Source organism: Oncorhynchus clarkii, chromosome 13 (genome assembly GCF_045791955.1).
Source record: "Oncorhynchus clarkii lewisi isolate Uvic-CL-2024 chromosome 13, UVic_Ocla_1.0, whole genome shotgun sequence".
Classification (NCBI taxonomy): Eukaryota; Metazoa; Chordata; class Actinopteri; order Salmoniformes; family Salmonidae; genus Oncorhynchus; species Oncorhynchus clarkii.
In genome coordinates this window covers 15118179-15137355 of record NC_092159.1, presented here as the reverse complement: position 1 = coordinate 15137355, position 19177 = coordinate 15118179, and the positions used below count along the sequence as shown (strand labels likewise).

General features: G+C 43.1%; 2 protein-coding genes across 6 annotated transcripts in view; one reads left to right on the top strand and one right to left on the bottom strand.

Moving 5' to 3' along the window:
* The window catches only part of LOC139424506 (myb/SANT-like DNA-binding domain-containing protein 4), a 1073247-nt gene that overhangs the window by 920470 nt on the left and 133600 nt on the right, over positions 1–19177 (bottom strand). The window lies entirely within an intron of this gene.
* On the top strand, positions 1961–18367 carry LOC139424459 (ral guanine nucleotide dissociation stimulator-like 3a). Of its 5 annotated transcripts, none has more exons than XM_071176310.1 (18): positions 1961–2043; positions 4543–4753; positions 9778–9948; positions 10132–10280; positions 11501–11545; positions 11633–11802; positions 12014–12168; positions 12260–12547; positions 12717–12820; positions 13018–13102; positions 14494–14562; positions 15517–15603; positions 15809–15841; positions 15947–16164; positions 16796–16904; positions 17186–17458; positions 17660–17774; positions 18004–18335. In XM_071176310.1, exons 2-18 carry the CDS (start codon positions 4574–4576, stop codon positions 18156–18158), a joined length of 2406 nt encoding a protein of 801 aa, XP_071032411.1. In that variant the 5' UTR covers positions 1961–2043; positions 4543–4573; the 3' UTR covers positions 18159–18335. The 5 variants fall into 5 exon arrangements, with proteins under 5 accessions (XP_071032411.1, XP_071032412.1, XP_071032410.1 ...); XM_071176311.1 differs by lacking the exon at positions 1961–2043 and adding an exon at positions 3532–3619 and having other exon boundaries at positions 16799–16904; XM_071176309.1 differs by lacking the exon at positions 1961–2043 and adding an exon at positions 3532–3619.

Here is a 19177-nt window from a genome sequence, read left to right as displayed (position 1 = left end):
GCTTTATGGTCCATTATTTCACATTCCTGATTTTTAGGACCAAATGGTGGTAGCGAGCCCATTGTTGCCTAAGCCATCTTTTCCGATTCTCTCTCCCCTCACACAGTCAATAATTTGTCCTATCCGTATCCGGGGAATCAATCCTTCCGCATCTTCAACCACTCACCTGAGTCTCACATCCAGCGCCACACGCCAAACACTCTGTTGAATTCGTGGCAAACAAATATGTAGTAGCTTAAAATGCTTCTTAGATTGATGGCACCGGACACATAAGTACATTTTAGTATTTAATTGTAACTTAGAATAACATTCCCTAATGCACCTGGCGTAAGCTACCTGAGGCTTTCTCAAGCATGGTTATATATGGCAGACAGAAAACGGCTACTGATGCGGAAAGAAACCTGTCTTGAGTCAATACTGCCATCTATTGGTAAACATAAATATACCAGGTTACTACAAAGCTCTTCTACTTTTGTTTATTTTTACTCCTTTTTCGTGATATCCAATTGGTAGTTACAGTCTCGTCCCATCGCTGCAACTCCCGTACAGACTTGGGAGAGGTGTGTGTCCTCAGAAACACAACCCAGCCAAGCCACATTGCTTCTTGACACAATACCCGCTTAACCCGGAAGCCAGCCGCACCAATGTGTCAGAGGAAACACTGTACACCTGGCAACCTTGTCAGCGTGCATTGCACCTAACCCGCCACAGGAGTCTCTAGTGCACAATGGGACAAGATCATCCCTGCAGGACAGACCACCCCCTAACCCAGATGAAGCTGGGCCAATTGTGTACAGCCCATGGGTCTCCCGGTTGCGGATGGCTGTGGCAGAGCCTGGACTGAAACCAGGATCTCTAGTGGCACAGCTAGCACTGCGATGCAGTGTCTTAGACCACTGCGCCACTCTGGAGGCCTACACTTTTACACTATGATTTGACTATTAGATGTTCAATGTTTCTTTTGAGAATTTTATTTCTATATTTTTTATTTAAAATTTCACCATAATAAAACAAGAGAAACTTGGAGAAATGTTGGGGTTAAGTGAGTTAAAATCTTCCTAGATGTCACAGAGGATGCACGGAGAGACATTTTGGCACTAGTTAGTCAGATTTATTGAATTCTCCATGTGGCACTTCATTTAATATAACAAGCTTTTAAAATTCAATATTGATGCACAATGTCTACTTAAATATCAAAGGGATGCAAAGGCACTCATTTGGTGTAACAACCCAGTTGTTTGTAATTGAGTTGAACTATGACTAATGACACTGTCATCTCCTCCCAACACTTTGTTGATGGGACAACCTTTCCTCATATCGTAGAATCAGAGATGCAAGTCCAATAACTCCCACCCTCTCTCTCTCTTCCCCTCCTTCTCGCTCTCTCTCTTCCCCTCCTTTCCTCTCTCTGTCTCTCTCTCCCCTCCATCTCTCTGTCTCTATCTCTCTTCCCCTCCTTCCCTCTCTCTCTCTCTCTTCCCCTCCTTCCCTATCTCTTCCCCTCCTTCCCTCTCTCTCTTCCCCTCTGTCCCTCTTTCTCTTCCTTCTTCTCTCCATGCTGGTTCACATGATGCTGGCTGTGTGACTTATGTAACGAAACAGACAGACAGACAGCTGGGGGTGAGGGACATGCAGAGGGACAAAAGCTTTTTCAAACCAGCACAATGAGTCATTGGGATTAAGCATTCTTTGTTGTGTGTGTTTGTGTGAGTTTGACAGTATGACAGTATGAGTGTCTGGCATGCATGGTGCACAACATGTTTCAGACAGTGTACTGTAAGAGTACAGAGGAGAAACGTACTTGGAAATCGCTTTAGTCCTGCTTGGTTAATGAGAACAGGCTTCAATTAGTAGTTTTTGTAGTTTTGTAGCACCGGCAAATCTATCTGATATTTCATTATTGATACTCAAAGGGCTGTAACAGGCCTTAGCAACCAATGTTTAAGCGGTACATTTTATTCCACAGACGCAACAAGAAAGAAGGATGTGCTCGCTTTAGATTGGGCGTTTGACGTTTCTGAAGTTATGACGCAGTTACAGAGGGTAAGAGCTGAATGTCAAGCAGAGAGACAGAACAAAGGCCAGGGCATAATGGGTGTGTATATTTGTTATTCTTGATATTTTTTCTCCTAACAGGAAACAATATTGACTTCATTTCAAAGGGCCTAATAAAGAGCTCGGGCTAGATTTCCATTGGTTGCTCTCACACCATACACACAGACACACCCATTAGCCTACACATGAAATGTATAGATCGAATGTGACATACATTTTTGCAGTTTTATTGAATTCTCCATGTGGTCTATAGAGGTTAAAGGGCACTTCATCTAATACAACAGGCTTTTCATTCTTAAAAGTGTAACTGTATAAAAAAATATATTGAATTTGGCCTTTACTGCTATAGCCAATATAAACTCATTGAATGACTTTTATAAATGGCAAAAAAAAAAATACCTGTAAACAAATACATCATAAGGAATAAGATTTGGAAGCATTTTCACTTTTCATGTATAGGCTTATACCGTTAATCTAAGCTTTAAAATATTCATGATTTGTGTGCTTTGAATCTTAGTTTTGGATATAAAACTCATAGGTTCACACAGGCAGCCTAATTCAGATCTTTTGTGAATTAGGCTGCCTGTGTGAACGTAGCCAATGAAACACACCTCCCAAATGTCTTCATTCTCTTGAAGAGAACGTTCTAACAACCTGTCTAAACATCATTCAAGGCACGCTACCTCATGCCCTTATTCAACCTGATGACTTGAGAGAGAGCGAGAGGGAGACCAACGGGTACCCTCCCTCTTTAAGATAATTAGCTAGGCAATCAATTAGTCATTGTACACCTGTGTTTTCCTAAGTTGAACTACCCTTCCACTCCACACACTCTGTCAATTAGGCCAGTGTGTATGGATGGACTTCTAATCAAAACAACGTTTATGAAATGACCATCATGTGAAATGATAATGAAACATGCTATCAGCCCTGGTTAGAAATCAATGCAAACGTGTAATGTGGGGAAATTCACAGGTAAGAAACAAACTATTGTCTATATAGTTGACGGTCAGAAAACGGTTTAATCTTAATAGTTGTAGGCCTTAGGCCTAGAATTTCCTTATATATTAATTGTCAGAAATACAGGCCGGATGCACACAGAGAGCCAGTAGCATGGCTCATCTCTCCAGTGGTGATGGTTTGCCAACAAGAAAACAAAAGAGAGTTGGGGGCTCGCTCACTTTTAATGAAGAGATAAGTTAAGCGGAAAGATATTGGACCTGACAGATCTGTAATCAACAGATTACTTATACAGGACCGTATTACACAACAGAGAAGAGGGGAGCAGGGAAAGAGGAAAAAGGGGACCACCCGCCCTTCTTTCTCTCTTTCCCTCTCTCTCCATAGTTCAGCTGTTAAAGCTCCAACCAGTACAATCAACAATCACTGAGTGACCATTCAATGCCACTCTCTCCAGCTTCAAGCTCCCCATCAACACAGTTTCCCTGTATGGAATGCTCTTGTCATCACTCTGAGAGAAACTGTACAACCATCATGGCTCCAGAGATTAATCTGAGCTGATCTGTCAAACTGCGGTTTAGGAAACACTCGCCAATCGAACGCAGTAAGTTACTATACTGTCTATTTGTGTTTCCTAGCTTGGGAAGCTTGTCTGTTTTTGCTTTAGCCAACTCCTCTCTTGTGTTCAATCATTGCCATGAAGAGTTGGCTAAGGAACTCTTAAAGTCCTAGGTCCAGGCGATGTGTTGTCTAGACCTTTTGGGGGAAGGAACAGGTTGAGATGCATGTGAAATATTATAGTCAATCAGATTGGTATGACCAATAGCGTCATTCATGTTCATACATTATTGTGAAGCATTATTTAATTCAACCCAAGTGGCAACCAAAATGTAACCATAAGTTGTTCAAGCACCAATCAGTACAATCACTGAGTGACCATTCCATTTTGTCTTCTAAATATTTGATTATGTTTATTTTTGGCACCACTTATGTTAATGACTCAAAGATGGAGGTGTGGAGTCAAAGGATTATATGGGTAAAAATGGCTGTGTTTATTATTATTATTATAGGTAGCCTAAGTCATGCTATGCCTCCTGTCCCTATTTCTCCGTAAAGCTGGTAAAAGAAGCCCCATTTATAAAAGGGCATGTTGTGACAACACATGTTGTCTGGCATCTTCTTGTTGAAACAACATATATCTTCTGTACTGTTTGTATTTACTTCATCTGTCTTAGCAAGAAAAGGTTGGGTGGTTCTCAGATCTGTTTGTAGTCTTGCCAAGTCATATGGCATCTCAACACACTTTCCCTGTATGGAATGTTATTTTCATGACTCAGAGAGAAACTGTACAGCCATAAGATTACTGAATTTCCTAGACAATTGGCAATAAAGTATCGGAATGTAACATATAACAAAGGATGACTTTCATTCTGTCCTGTAGACCTATCATTCATTCGTTGTCACTTGTCCTACATAGCTGTACTATAGTGTGGTGGTTAAGGGCTCTCTCTACTCTCCCCTTGTCAGGTGAGAACCTTGATGACTCTACTACCTGTGGATGAGGATGCGTTCTACACTATCTCTCTGTGGAGGGGAGGGCAGGGGCCTGAGAGCCCGGGTAGGCAGGATGAAGAGACTGCTGTGCCTTCGACACACCCACCGTGTGGATGTCCTGACGGACATGGAGCCGGGGCTCTGGCTGAGGCGCTTCCAGCTGCTGGACACAGAGGTCACTGAGGTGAGTTGGTGGAAAGGTGATGTTTGACCTTTCGTTATAGCTAAGGGCCAAAGAGAGTGGAGTGGGTTGCATTGCGTGTCAATGCGTAGAGGATTAAACGTCTGTCTGACTCAGTATTGTGTAAAGTACCTATCAAATGGTAATGTATTAATTTAGGAGGTTAGATTTGGTGGCATGATGTTTTCCCCCTTCCAGTTAGGTAAAGAGTTGCTTGAGTCTGAATGTGTAGAGGCTGAAGGGTTTTGTCTGACTGATACCCTATATAGTTATTGTGCATACACATTTGAGCAGTCAGTTAGCTTGGTAGCTCCATTAAAACCATATAAATGTCAGGTATTAGACCTACAGGGAATTGGCAAGTGAAACCAGTGAGTGGGACCCTCCTGAATATGACATGAAAACACTTTTCTTGTGTCAGAATATCCAGTTGCCTTACTTTTGGAAGCTTCCGCTTACCAGGATTGATTTATAAGAGCCTGACATCTCCAGTGACGTCAGTTGCAGAGCTAGGGTTGAGATTTATAGGTGCCAGCTTTACTGTCTAGGTTCGGTTACTGCGTAAATGGTAAGAGGGAGGGGTCATCACTGTGCTGTATAACAGCTGTCATGTTGTACCTCGGTGTGAGGTGGTTTTACGTCAGAGCAGATGTGGTTCTCATGTATGCTGCTGCCTTTGTTTCCTTTTTCTTCAGTAGTTTGTGTTGTTGAACACAGTAGCTATTTTGACCCTGAGGAGGAAGGAAGTCCACCAGGAAGTGTGTCTGTCACTTCTGAAGCGTGTTGGTTTTAACACGCCTCTTCTGATAAGGGCTATCATTTGGACATGTCCCACAGTTGTAAACTGTATTTCATACCAACAAAAATATTGTTCCAAAAAGACAGTTCACTCATGTCGTCGATTATACAAAATCGAGATGAATTTGTTTTGAAGTCATCTAATCGGACAATTGTTGTGCGTTGTTGTGAATTCACTGTGTCTCATTAACGTTAATTATTCACCCTGCCCCCTCGGCTACCCCCTCTCTTTCTCTTTGTGCCTCTGGACTGGCAGAGTGTGGCATTGGATGACCATGGTTCAGATATTCAGAGGAGAGGGGGGAACTCATTAAGCAACAGTTACCCATTCTCCCCTTTTGAAACCCAAAGTTTGCTAATGAGGGGGGTTTATAATAGAAACCGCCATTGATCAAACGCCATCTGCTGAGCTAGAGATGGTTGACACTTTATCATTGGGCGGTCAAGGCGCTTTCTCATTGGGACAATTTAGGGATAAAAGTAGATTAGACTATAGTGACAATTTTATAATCAAATGTGAGTAGTGAAAGGTTGGGAAGTCGATCCCTGGCCAAGTCATACCAAAGACTGTAAAAACGGGACCCGATGCGTCTCGAGTGGTACTCAGAATTAAGGAGATATGTTGGGGGTAAGGCCCTGCGATAGACTAGTGTCCTGCCCGGGGGGGTACTTGTACATTAAGCTGCCTCACGCTACAGAAACAGGCGATAGGATCCTGCTATATGAGCTGTTCGTTCTGGCTCACACAAGCCAAGGCTATAAGAACATTGGGACTAAAGAGCTACTGTTCAGCTCAACAGAAACCCTACATGTTCTATTCTACATGTGATAAATATGGTCTGCTTCTAAGTCATTTTGGAACTTTCAGCCAGCCAGTAGAACAGGACAGCAACAGGTGACACTGGCTTGGAACACTCGATAGGAACAAAACAGACTAGTTTTCCTGTGGAATTTCCAACCATGCCATACCTCTTACAGACACCATGGGTTGAGAGCAGTCCTGAGAACTGTCCCGACTGGATTTTAGAATAGTGGCAGTAAGGTATGAAGGAGATACCAGGAGCAGTCACCTGAGAAGCACATTACAGGCCCATGGTTCTTGCCTGAAGAATTTTCTCAGACTTGTGATGGTTTAAGAATTCCCAAAACACTAATAGCAAAAAGCTCATACTGTGCCTAGATAATAGAAAGTGGATTAATGCATTTAAGGAAAAAATGCAAATGTTCCCTTTATGGCAATAGTAGGCCTACAGTAATCAGACATCGTCTATACCTACTAAGATGGTGCAAATGTTTGTTTATTACATTGTTTTAAATTATTTTAATTTACCTAAATAATCAGAAAAAAACATTACAAGTGTGAAAGTTGTGAAGGACATGGCCTGTTACCGTCAGTTTGTGACACTGCTATCACCAAATATGTTCACGTAAAAGCGCGTGGTAACAAGATTCCCGCCCTGCCCTCACCTGCTAGTACAGCCTCTGCTCTCGCGCTCAGGTGCAATTAGTCACTGCGACTTTGAACAGAAACCGGCTGTCGCACAGATCACAGCGAAGCTCACACAAACAGGCTGTGTAGCGGTTAGGCTATCGAGTTTGAAGCCTGCTTAGAAGTATATTAATCTATCAATGTCGTTTGAGTTGATACAGTATATAAAATATACTCTATATTATTATACGCAATTCAGAATTGTTCTTTTGGTCGGATCAGCGACATCCCATGTAATTTGCGGAACTGGGCTACTGGCCATCCAATACTTATTTCGGTTACTCACGGATTACTTCATTGGAATATCGGTATCTACCAGCAGCAAACAGAAGAAATGGCTCCCTAAACTACTGGAAACTTTAACTTCTTTCATCAAATAAAACGACTGGGAATATGGGGAAATGGCGTTTGTCAATGGTATTAGTTTTTACCTTTATTCATTGCTTACTGTACTTCTGATATGTCTCTGTTCTTTTTAGGCTACTTGGTCTACTTTTGTCGCATGCAATCAATTAATTACACAGCCTTTTATCCTGTGAGATTTTAATATTTAAAAATAATAATAGCCTAAAATAATGAAACCATAATATTTCAAATAATTAATACATTTACTGACACAGCAAAGAGTAAAACGTATTATTATAGGACCATATTGTGATTTTTCCTGCTAATATTATTTTGTTTTCCATATAGTGTAATCACAACTTTAACTCAATATTGTCTTCAAGATTTAATATTTTGGTTATGTCATTTTTTGGATTCTTTTGAAGGTGCATTTGTGTGTATGTGTTCACCCACCAGACAGGGACAGAACATTGAGGGTGCCTATTGGTCCAGACCAGTGTACCATGGAGAGTTATCAACAAAACTTGCATGTCTGGCATATGGAGGACACAGATATGGAGGGCACAGTAAATAGTGGCTCTTGTTCTCATTCCCTCTGCAGCCAGCCAGACTCCATTAGGTGTTGTGTAATGACAACAAACAGTCATTTGGAACCTGTCAATGTTCTTTACGACATACTATGGATATCGACAGGCTTTTAGTGGCTGTGAATAGCATCAACCAGAGACAGAGATAGGGAGAGTTTGGACGTTGCCGTCTATATGACTCAGATCCAATATGTCTGACCGTGTGGAAACTTCCTTGTTTCCTCATCCTCTATTTATGGCTTGATTCTCCTTTGTGTGTCAGTGGGATACTAGCTAGAATCTTCACCCTAGAAGTTATTATATGGAATTCATGGGATCTCCAGTGACTGAGAACATCTAGATGTTACTGAAATGTGTTACTCCGTTTTTTGTTAACGATGTGAACAGAACACAGCGATACTGAGAGGTACTGTAGTGCTCTCCAGTGCATGGGTAGGCAGGCCCCATGGATACAGTGAGTTCTTGCTTTGCCTAAAAGCTACAGGTCTAGGTAGGGTCTTCTGTCTACCCACCCAGTCGGGTCAAAGTCTAGGGGCTACAGAGCTGGTAGCGCCACACCCTACCCACTCTACACTCTGCCCTATCAGTGAAACTGAAACTTCATCCTCTGGTTACATTGTGAGGGTATAACCTCTGTCTAGTCTATGGGATGTTGGGCTAATATGGACTATGTGGGTCTCCTTCTGTATGTCAGGAAGTGTCTGGCTGTGTGTCAAATGGCACCCTATTCACTATATAGTACACTACTTTTGACCAAGGCCCATAGGGAATAGGCTGCCATTTCGCATGTACCCTCTGTGTGAAATGGTGTTTGGTTGGTTTTTACACCATACATTGGCGACTTCTTCAAAAGAGAAGGAAATGCCATATTGTTTTTTTGCAATTGTATTTTTTTGACCATTTTAATAGCACAATTGAACAACACATGGATGCAATGCATTTAAGAAACGTTGAGAACTTAAACGTATTTCCATTGTGGTTCTCTTTGATGGAGATTGAATATTATCTTTACTTTGCTCTGGGTGATGGAATGTGAGTTGATGTAGTATAGCTTGAGTGGAGGGTGCAACGATGTTGCACATGTCTTGCTGAAAACGTTCCACATTTTAGACATACAGGTCTATAACTAGCAATTATACATTTCAAAATGTATAATGTGCTCTCATACCAGTCAGATGGGATATAATCATACAGTATAGTAAAAACATGTCTACCTGAAAACATGCAACACATTGACATTTATGTCCCTATACATTGTGAATGTATAATATCTATTTAATGATGTCACATACCTGTTGCTGTACAGGCATTCAGTCTAATAGCAGGTACCTCTGCAGCATTTGCATAGATGGATGTCTAGCTAAAAATGTGCCACACGTTTTACATTTGGTCCCTTAACATTGCACAGCTCACAATCAATGTTTAAAAAGCTCTCATACTAACTGCTAGACAGACTAATTGATGCCTCTGCAGTGCCTGCGTAGATTGAACTGAGAATTCTATGTTTGAAAGCAGCGTCTGTGGAACGGTGCTATTGACGTAGCTGTGCTTAACCTTCTTACTTAAACTGCTCATTTCCTGAATGCTTTGAATGTGGCTGGTGGTGTTTGTGTCACAAAGCATGAGGAAAATGTAGGCCGCTTCACTGCAGTTGAAGTTGAACGTCTGTGAATTTAGTAGAACTGGCAAACCCATTTTGATTAATTCTGTGTGTTATGGCACTTTTGGCTAATGCCAACAACCCTTAATGTGCAATTACTATTTTAGTCTATTGAAGTCTCACCTCCACTCTCTTTGTCTCCCACCAGGACCCAGTGCAGGAGTGGGGGGAGGAGGTGGAAGAGGGGGCCGTGTTCGGCATAACGCTATGTAGGGAGCCTGTGCTCCCCAGCCCCTCCACCCAGGTCCCCTCAGAGCCTCTCACTATGTCCCCGTCGACTCCATCAGCTTTCAACTTCATCCAGTACCACACAGTGAAGGTAAAAGCACTTTGAGAGAATGAATGATCAGAGAGAGATGTGGAGAAGGAAAGACTGGGGATAGACAAAGGACAAGAGAGGCGGAGAAAGGGAAAGATCTAGGGAGAGGGAGACAAGCACTTTGCGACAACTGCTAATGTAAAAAGTTAATTATGAATAAAGTGGATTTGTATTTGATTGAAGGTGCGTCGGTTGAAAGCGGGGACCCTGGAGCGCCTGGTAACCCACCTGCTGGACTCAGAACACCAGGAATCTGACTACGTCAGAGTGTTTCTGTCCACCTACAGAACCTTCACCACCTCCAACACACTCATAGAACTGCTCTTCCAGAGGTGAGACACAGAATAAGATTTCATGGTGGTTCTTGTTTTTTGTTACAAATGTAATTCAGTATGTGGCACTGTGCTGTTGCTCTTCCAGAGGTGAGATGGTTACAGAGATTATATGATACTATGTTACTTCTGAATGTTTTGTGATATGATAATGTATTTAGCAGACACTTACTGTTAAGATAACTTTTAAATGCATGTGTTTTTTGTAAGTGGGAAAAGTCATTGAAAACAGTTGACTAAAGACATCTTGTGAAGTAAACCCTTGAGTCTTGCCTGGAGTCCTTGGCCTAGATAGGACCCATACAAAATGACCTGAATTCTTATCAGACTAATAACCTCTGACTAATCTCTGAGGCTGCACTTTGGTTGCACCTCTTTCAACAATATTTGGAAGGCATCTGGCATGATGTAGGACTACCAGTCTAAGTCTTTCCTAGTTTGAATAATTCAGTTTCACCCCATACATATTTGTGTGACGTCGTGGGAGGCGACAGTCACTCAGTTATGAGTTTGCCTAACCGGTTCCTAATTACCTACCACATGACGGGACCAACAAGAATGTCTAAAGACTCCTTTTTAAAAATGCTGCCTCATAGGTTATTAATAATATTTTATGCAAAATAAATAACAAGGTTTTCCAGATATCATAGTTTGAGGATTCCTGGATCTCCTGCTTATTCCCTCATGATATCCAGGAATTCTCTAACTGGGATTTCTGGAAAATCTGGGAACCTTATTCTGTGATAACATTGTATTTAACTTTTCTGAGCTATCGACTAGTAAGACCCTTTACCAGTACAGTAGTTAGCATTAAACTCCAGTAAAAAGCTATCTGCTTTGACCTATGACATTTAGAACCCTAGAAATAATGATTAATTGGTTGTTAAGCTGTCATCATAATTTCTGCAGCGCTGGTAGCAACAGGCTACCTTATGAAACTGATGTCACCATATGCTAGCCCCAGGGCACATGGATTGTAATTGACAGCAATGGGCTTTCCGCCGAAGGTCAGGTCTCTGTAGTTTATATGTTAGTAAAGGGCTACTCTTGCTTGTCAGATTCATGGTGTGGGAGGAGAGTAGCAGAGGGCCAACTATTTCTTTGACAAAGACCATGTTGGTCAAAACATTGCTTTGTACCCCTAAATCCCTTGTAGGAGCAGTAACCATTGAGCAAACATTCAGGTTTTTTCTAAGTACTGCATGTCTCTCTTTCCATAGGGATGATATGATTGCCAACCTGGACAACACAGTCTGCCCAAGGAGGTATGAGGAACTTCACTCTCTCAACTACTTCTACAATGTCTTCTTACCATAAAACGCCCTTGATATTAATCACCCCCCCTCCTCCAGCACCCTGGTGCCCCTGATCAGAACCTGGCTAGAGGAACACAGGGAGGACTTCAGGGAACCCCCTCGGCACCCCTCCCTGAGGCTGCTCTGTTTCCACCTCCGCCACCGCCTCGCCTTCCGTCGCCTCGCACAAACAGCTGAGACGCTGCTCAAGAAGCTCCAGGAAGAAGGTTGGTAGCATTCAGTAAGGCAAACCGTAGAAAAAGTTTTTCAACAGAAATCAAACTCTGGGTTTTTATTGGACAAATGTAGGTAGTACCTCGCTGTTTCAAGTTTTTATCCTTGCCCCTTTCTCTCACAAGCAAAAAACTGCATCCTACCTCACCAGCAGAAGTCTTACAAGTTGTGATTATGCTTATTTTTTGCTTATTTTCTTCCTAGATCGCATTAGTCTGCATCAGTCTGCACCAATAGATAATAGTGATTGTCAGCAGAAAGAGGAGGGGTCAGGAGAGGAAGTACCGAAGGAGGCGACTGGAGACTTTATGGACTTCCCTGTCATTGAAGTGGCAGAGCAGCTGACACGATTGGACGCTGTAAGTTAATCATCTTTATGACCCAACCCTTTCTGTTCAATCACTCTGCATGAATGACAAATCTTAAAGTGTATTTCCCTCCTTTCTATAGGACCTCTTCATCAAGGTGGTCCCGTTCCAGTGCCTGGGCTGTGTCTGGTCTCAGCGGGACAAGAAGGAGAACCGCAACGTGGCGCCCACCGTCCGTGCCACCATCGCCCAGTTCAACGCTGTCACCAACCGGGTCATCACCTCCCTGCTGTGCTCCTCGTCAACGTCTCCGATCTCTGTCTCCTCCTCAACCCTGAGTCCATCTACGGCCCCTAGCTCCCCTCTCCTCCCCCACACCAGCCCCACCCTCAGGGCCAGGGTGCTAGAGCGGTGGATCGCCATAGCACAGGTCAGCAAGCCCAGATGGTATACATAGGACATGTACTTCTCTACATTTTAAGATCTTTAGAGACATGTTTAGCTTTTAATTTTTTTTTTTAGATATTTAGGAAAGCAACAGGAAAACTGTTTCTTAAGTGGCTAAATGTAGGCATTGTGTTCGGTCCTGTCCTCTGTAGGAGTGCAGAACGCTGAAGAACTTCTCCTCTCTGAGAGCCATCCTGTCAGCCCTGCAGTCCAACGCTGTGTACCGCCTCAAGAAGACCTGGGCTGCCGTCAACAGGTAAGATATGCAGAGGCACGGTAGCAGGTTTACATTTTGTCAGCCAGTGATTCTGAGGGTAAGTTCTCAGACCCAGATTTACTCTACTTCTGAACTGAAAACCACTTGGATATTCTTTGAGCGGAAAGCAACCCTGAATATGGTGGCTGAGATGCATACTGCACATTTCTGAAAACTGACAATACATTTTATTTTAGGGATTGTATGGCCTGTTTTGACCAGCTGTGTGAGACGTTCCCAGATGAGAACTGTTTTCTGACCAGCAGAGAGATCCTGGTGGAGGTAAGAACCACAGTATAGAACCAAAGAATGGTAGTGGTTAGAGCGTTGGGCCAGTTACCGAAAGGTCGCTGGATCGAATCCCCGAGCTGACAAGGTAAAAAAAAAAAAAATGTATTCTGAACATGGCAGTTAATCCACTATTCCCGGGTAGGCCGTCATTGTAAATGAGAATTTGTTGTTAACTGACTTGCCTAGTTAAATGAAGGTTAAATTTTAAAAAATAAATAAACACAGAAGGGCACCACAACCGTAGAGTTCAACAGTAAGAACACCACTTAAAAATACATTTTCCACCTGAGTAGCAACATTTACTGTTCTGTTCCATAAGCATTTTTTTTCATTTACATTTTAGTAATTTAGCAGATGCACTTATCCGGAGCAATTAGGGTTAAGTGACATCCTCAAGGGCATATTGACAGATTTTTCACCTAGTCAGCTCAGGGATCCGAACCAGCGACCTTCCAGTTATTGGCCCAACCCTCTTAACTTCTAGGCTACCTGCCGCCAACTAAAAGACTGATATGGGTGTTAATACGGTATAATGATAGGGCTGTTATCATATCAGAAGTGTACACTTCAGCACAAAAGAGCCATTGTACTTTCTACTTTGGCCACACAATCAAATAGGGTCAGTCATATCCGATAGCACTGTCTATCATATTATATTCACTTTTACTTGTTGGCTTTGTAAACGGCCCACATCTAAGGTGGCGTATTCAATATGACTGCCAGTTTCGGGCTGGGCACATTGAGTCACACTGCTTTGACTGAACCCACACACGCTTCCGGGTAAAGCTAGCAACACCTATTACCAGGCGGAGGTGACTTGGTATGTGTTGATTCCAGAGGAAGCTGGTGAGGGGAGGATGGCTCATAATGGATGGAATGGAGTTAATGGAATGGTATTAAGCACATGGAAAACCAGGTGTTTGATACAATTCCATTAATTCCGTTCCAGCCATTACTATGAGCCCGTCCTCCCATTTAAAGTACCACCAGCCACCACTGGCTGCTTATCTAAAGAAGGGTGTGTGCTTGGGTTTTATGGGTGATTCAATGCTCAATCTCAGCCTTATCATGACGGGGGACAACCAATCAGACACCACACCCAATAATAACAAGAACTAAGTAGTTCTAATTTAATTAACTTAACTATGCACTGGCTATGATTTCCCCACCCATCTCAAACTCTATGTACTTGTTTAAGCCCAAAACAAGTAGATGCAGGTAGTGTGACCGTGAATAATGCACACTATTTCAAGCACTCTCATGTGTAGGAACCTTTAGAGGACTTTATTGATTCTTGGCTAATGGTTGGCAATTGAATGAATGATTTTCCGTGCTCATTTTATACCAAGCCTAATGTGACTGTTGTTTTTGCTGTTCTTTAGGATGGCAGCCAGCCGGATGACAACGTCACCCCCAAGTCACCCCAGCTGTGCCCCATATCTAAACAGATGGTAAGACTACTTCCTGCCCGTGCTTTTGGTGTTCTAACATGATTTGTACTAAAATGATAGAACTTTTGTCTGAGCACCTACAAAGCACCTACAGTATATTGTATGAACAGCTAGCATGCTGATAATATTCAGTTACTGTCCACAACAATCGTGCAAATCCATTCAAATCTGCCGACATTATGTAGCTTCCTTATTCTTTGACTTTGGACCACAGAGCACGAGATACGTGGAGAAGACTAAAATAATACTGTTAGCTCAGCAAACAAGTCTCTTCCTAATGCTTTAGAGCGAAAAGAGGAAGTGAGGTAGGAATACCCCTTAATGGTCCTGACCCGTCCTAGTTTCGACTTCTCTGAAACAAGTTACATGCAGCCTCTGTCTGTGATACTGGATGCTTCCTGAATGGCACCCTATTTTCTATATAGTGCAATACTTTCTGGTCAAAAGTAGTGCACTATTTAGGGAATAGGGTGCCATTTGGGTTCCACAGTAATTCCCTAATATAGATCTCTCTCCGTTCCAACCTTCCTCCTTTTAATTTCCATCCTCTCTTCCAGTGGAAACTTTTAGTCAGCTCAAATCACAACACTTGCCTTTTGCACACTTTAATGACACTTGAATTTACATTGTACAAAGTTAACTTAACTTAGACCCTTTTTAGTCATTGTGGATCATCATCAGGTCAATGTTATATAAAGGTTAGGTGATGCTTTCTGTATAAACGCGATCGCTGTGAACTGTTTTATGATGTACCATCCCATTGTCCTTCACACAATATAAACTGTTTACATTGTTTAGAACGTGCCCCAATGGCTCCTTATTTAGTGCACTTCTTTTGACCAAGGCTCTGGTGAAAAATGAGTGCACTAGGCAGGAATAGGGTGCCATTTGGGTTGAATGTATAATACAGGATAGGCTGCTGTATGACGTAGTGTCTTATCGTCCCTCAAACAGAGCCCTAACAGTGGTGTAGTCCCCTACCTGGGCACCTACCTGACAGTCCTCACCATGCTGGATACTGCACTCACAGACACAGTAGAGGTGAGATCACAATTCTAATATCTAACCCAATGTATTCAATACGAGTGTGGCTTTGTGATGTGGCCTTCCTAGACCTTTTGGTGGTCAGAACATCCCAACTTCTCACTCCTATTTATGACCCACTTTCCTTGTCTATTATTTGTCTTCATTTACAATGGTCTGGTATGTGAGCTCATTTCAATCCTACTTGTATTTTAATTCACAGGGTCGCCTCATTAACTTTGAGAAACGTAGACGGGTAAGTGTCACCCCCTAGTGGTTTTTAAAAGAAATGCAACCAATCTCAGTAACCATACAGTGCTGTGTGTGTGGGCTGTATCATGACATTCTCTCCCTCTATCAGGAGTTTGAGATCCTGTCTCAGATTGGCCAGCTGCAGGCGTTCTGCTCCTGCTACAGCCTCCCGGTAGACCAGACCATCTCAGCCTGGCTGCAGAACCACACCATGCTCAATGACCAGGAGAGTTATGAGCTGTCCCGTGCTCTGGAGCATCCGGTCGACCCTTGTCCAAACTCGCCCTCTTCCTGGAGCCAGCGCCTGCTCAACAAGAAGCTCCCCTCGTAAGTCTGGCCTTCCTATGGCCAAAATGTCAAGAATCCTTTCTCACATAATTTATTATTTACCCTGTGCCACTCTCTACCCAAATACAATACTCTACTGTGTTGTAGCTAGGCTGGGTACCAGTCTTTTTCTAGCTAACATTCCACTCCTGTCATCTCTTTGTCTTCAGCCAATGACAGGAGTATATTTAGTGATTTAATGGGGATACTAATAAATACAGAATACACTCCTGTCATTGGCCAAAGACTATGTTAGGAATATACTTTATCTATTGAGGGAAAAGAAGTAGCAAGAGTCCTGCAGGTATTCCCAAATAACAGCAGGTGCTCTTGGAGGGGAATAGTCATTTCAAAAGCTAAAGGAAAAATGATATCCACAAATGGTTAAGTGTTGGTAAAAAAAATCCAAGTCCAGGCACTCATGTGGGTTTGAAAGTTAAAAAGCTTTTGTGTGGGCTACAGCATTATTAAAACACACCAGCGTGTCTTGGCTAATGCCTTCATCAGGGTGTCTGTCTATACCTCATCTCTATTGAACATGTGAGTGTTTTTGAGGTATTTGTGAGCACTTTAATTAACTCTTTCCTTTTTCATGTGTGTGTCGGTTGCTGTCGGGCACTGATGTCTCCAGCAGAAAGACCCATTCAGACCAGCTCAGTGTGTCGTCATCAGGCTCCAGTGGTTCTGAGATGGAGGATCTGTCCTCATCACAGCCCTCACCCCTCAGAGTCAAACTCAAGGTAGATAACCATGTCCAGGATTCAATCAGATCTGGGTTCAAATATTTGATTTCTTTCAAATATTTTTTTGCGTTTTGATTGAGCCTGCCTGGAGAGCCTTTTGGGTGGGGTTTGCACTTTGGGGAGTATTCCAATGTGGTTCCAATGTGCCAGGAAAGCTCAATAAAGCACAGCTAAAGTACTCTTTGAATCCTTGTCTGAAGTTCTATGTTGACCTTGTTTATGTATAACAGCTATTAGCCAGTTAGCATGGAGCATTTATTATGCCTCCTCTCTCCCAGTCTCTGTCAGGCTCCCTCCACAACGTGTCTGAAGGCCTCTCCTCCAACACCACCTCCCCCACTCCCTCCGACGCCTCCTGCAGCTCCTCCCAGCCCGACCTCTCCTACTCCTCTATGGCCATGAGCCCTGACTGCTCTTCCTCCTCCTCCTGTTGCTCCTCCTCCTCTCCTCCGTGCTCTAAGCCCGTCTATAACAAGCAGGTAGCCGACTCCTGCATCGTGAGGGTGAGCGTGGAGTGCGGCAACAACGGCAATGTCTATAAGAGCATTCTGGTGAGTGAACTCCTAACAAATACTCCCTTAAAGTGCCCCAATGTAGATCTCTCTCTTCACTGGTTAGGGATGGTAGTTGATTTTCTAGATTGTAGTAATAATAATAATTGGGATTTCCACCTCCTATAAGAGTGTACACTTGAAGCAGCTTATAAGTCCAGTGTGTTCTGCTAACCTTGTCTCTCTGTTCCTCTTGTCCAGCTGACCAGTCAGGACCACACTCCTCAGGTGATCCAGAGGGCCCTGGACAAACACAACCTGGAGAACATGAGCTGTACAGACTTCAGCCTCACACAGCTGCTGTCCCAGGACAAAGGTGAGCGCAGTCAGAGTAGGAAAGAAGCTTACTCTCCCTTGTCTCCTTTCTTCCTCTGCACTTTTAAACTACATTTGTATTGTGTTCACCTCTGTTGTTGATCAGTACAGATAAAGGAGAGGAGACAAGGAAAAGAAGCCACCATAGACAATGGAGATACACCCCAAATGTGTATGGCACTCAATATAATCCCCATACTGATCTATATATTCCCTTCCTCTCCCACCAGAACTCCAGATCCCTGACAAGGCCAACGTGTTCTACGCCATGGCCACCTCAGCCAACTATGACTTTGTCCTCCGCCAGCGCTGGAGGAGCCACAGCAGACGCCTGGGCACTTCTTCTAGCCCCGGGGCCCAGGCCAGGGGATGCCATGCCAAGTAGACGGCACCACAGCTCCACCTCTAGTCTGGAGGGAGAACTACAGCAATAGAAAAGGGTGGAAGTGGAATTGTGCCCCACTGGAACCATGGCGTAGTCACTGTAACTGAGCTAGCTGCTGATGCTTGGTAGAAATGCGCATTTAAGGCTTTCATTGGCCACAGCCAGAGAACTTGCATTGTGAACACCATTATGAAGTTTCTGCACCAGGACGTGGTTGACTCATCATTGGAAAGGAGATTATTTTGATACTCATGGATTCAAGGATGGGAATAGATGCATTCCAGGAGGTTCCATATTGAAGGTTGGAAAACCAAGAGAGATAAATATGCCAAGAGGTGCTGTTTTGAGGGGATAAGTATGTGGAAGATGGAGTACTCAGAGATTGAAACTGAACAGGTGAATTGAAGTGACGCAAGCAGACATTTTGTGGCCTTATATCCACTTCGGTGGATTGAAGCCATCTGGATGTCAATGGAAGAAATGAGAAATCAACCACAACCATTTTTATTTTCTACACAAGACTAACACCAGCTAATGTCAACAAATATGCTATGGCACTTTAGACCAGTGTATCGAACCAACACTGCATGTCATTAATTTAGCTCCGAACAGCAAAGACTATTATCAACGCAAGTGACTATGCTTCTACTTATTTGTGGAGAAAAGGAACCTGGAGGCAGGAAATCTCCCTTTCTACTCTAAATAGGTGTGTTATCTTCCGACATAAAGGGCATGTAGGTCATTGACCCTGGGTCGATGGAAGTGTCCAACATGATTGAGTGGGGTGTGTAGATCTCACATAATGATGCAGTCCTTAAGGGCTGAGGGGATGACCATTCACATGGTCCACACCCCTGGGTGGTCCACACCCCTGGGTACGCGGTTCTAACATTTCAGAAAGTGAGGAAGGAAAGGTACATTTAAAGTGTTGAAGCAGGATGTGTTCCATAGGCTTTAGATATACGTGTGTGTGTGTGTGTGTATATATATATATATACACACACACACAGACCGAGACA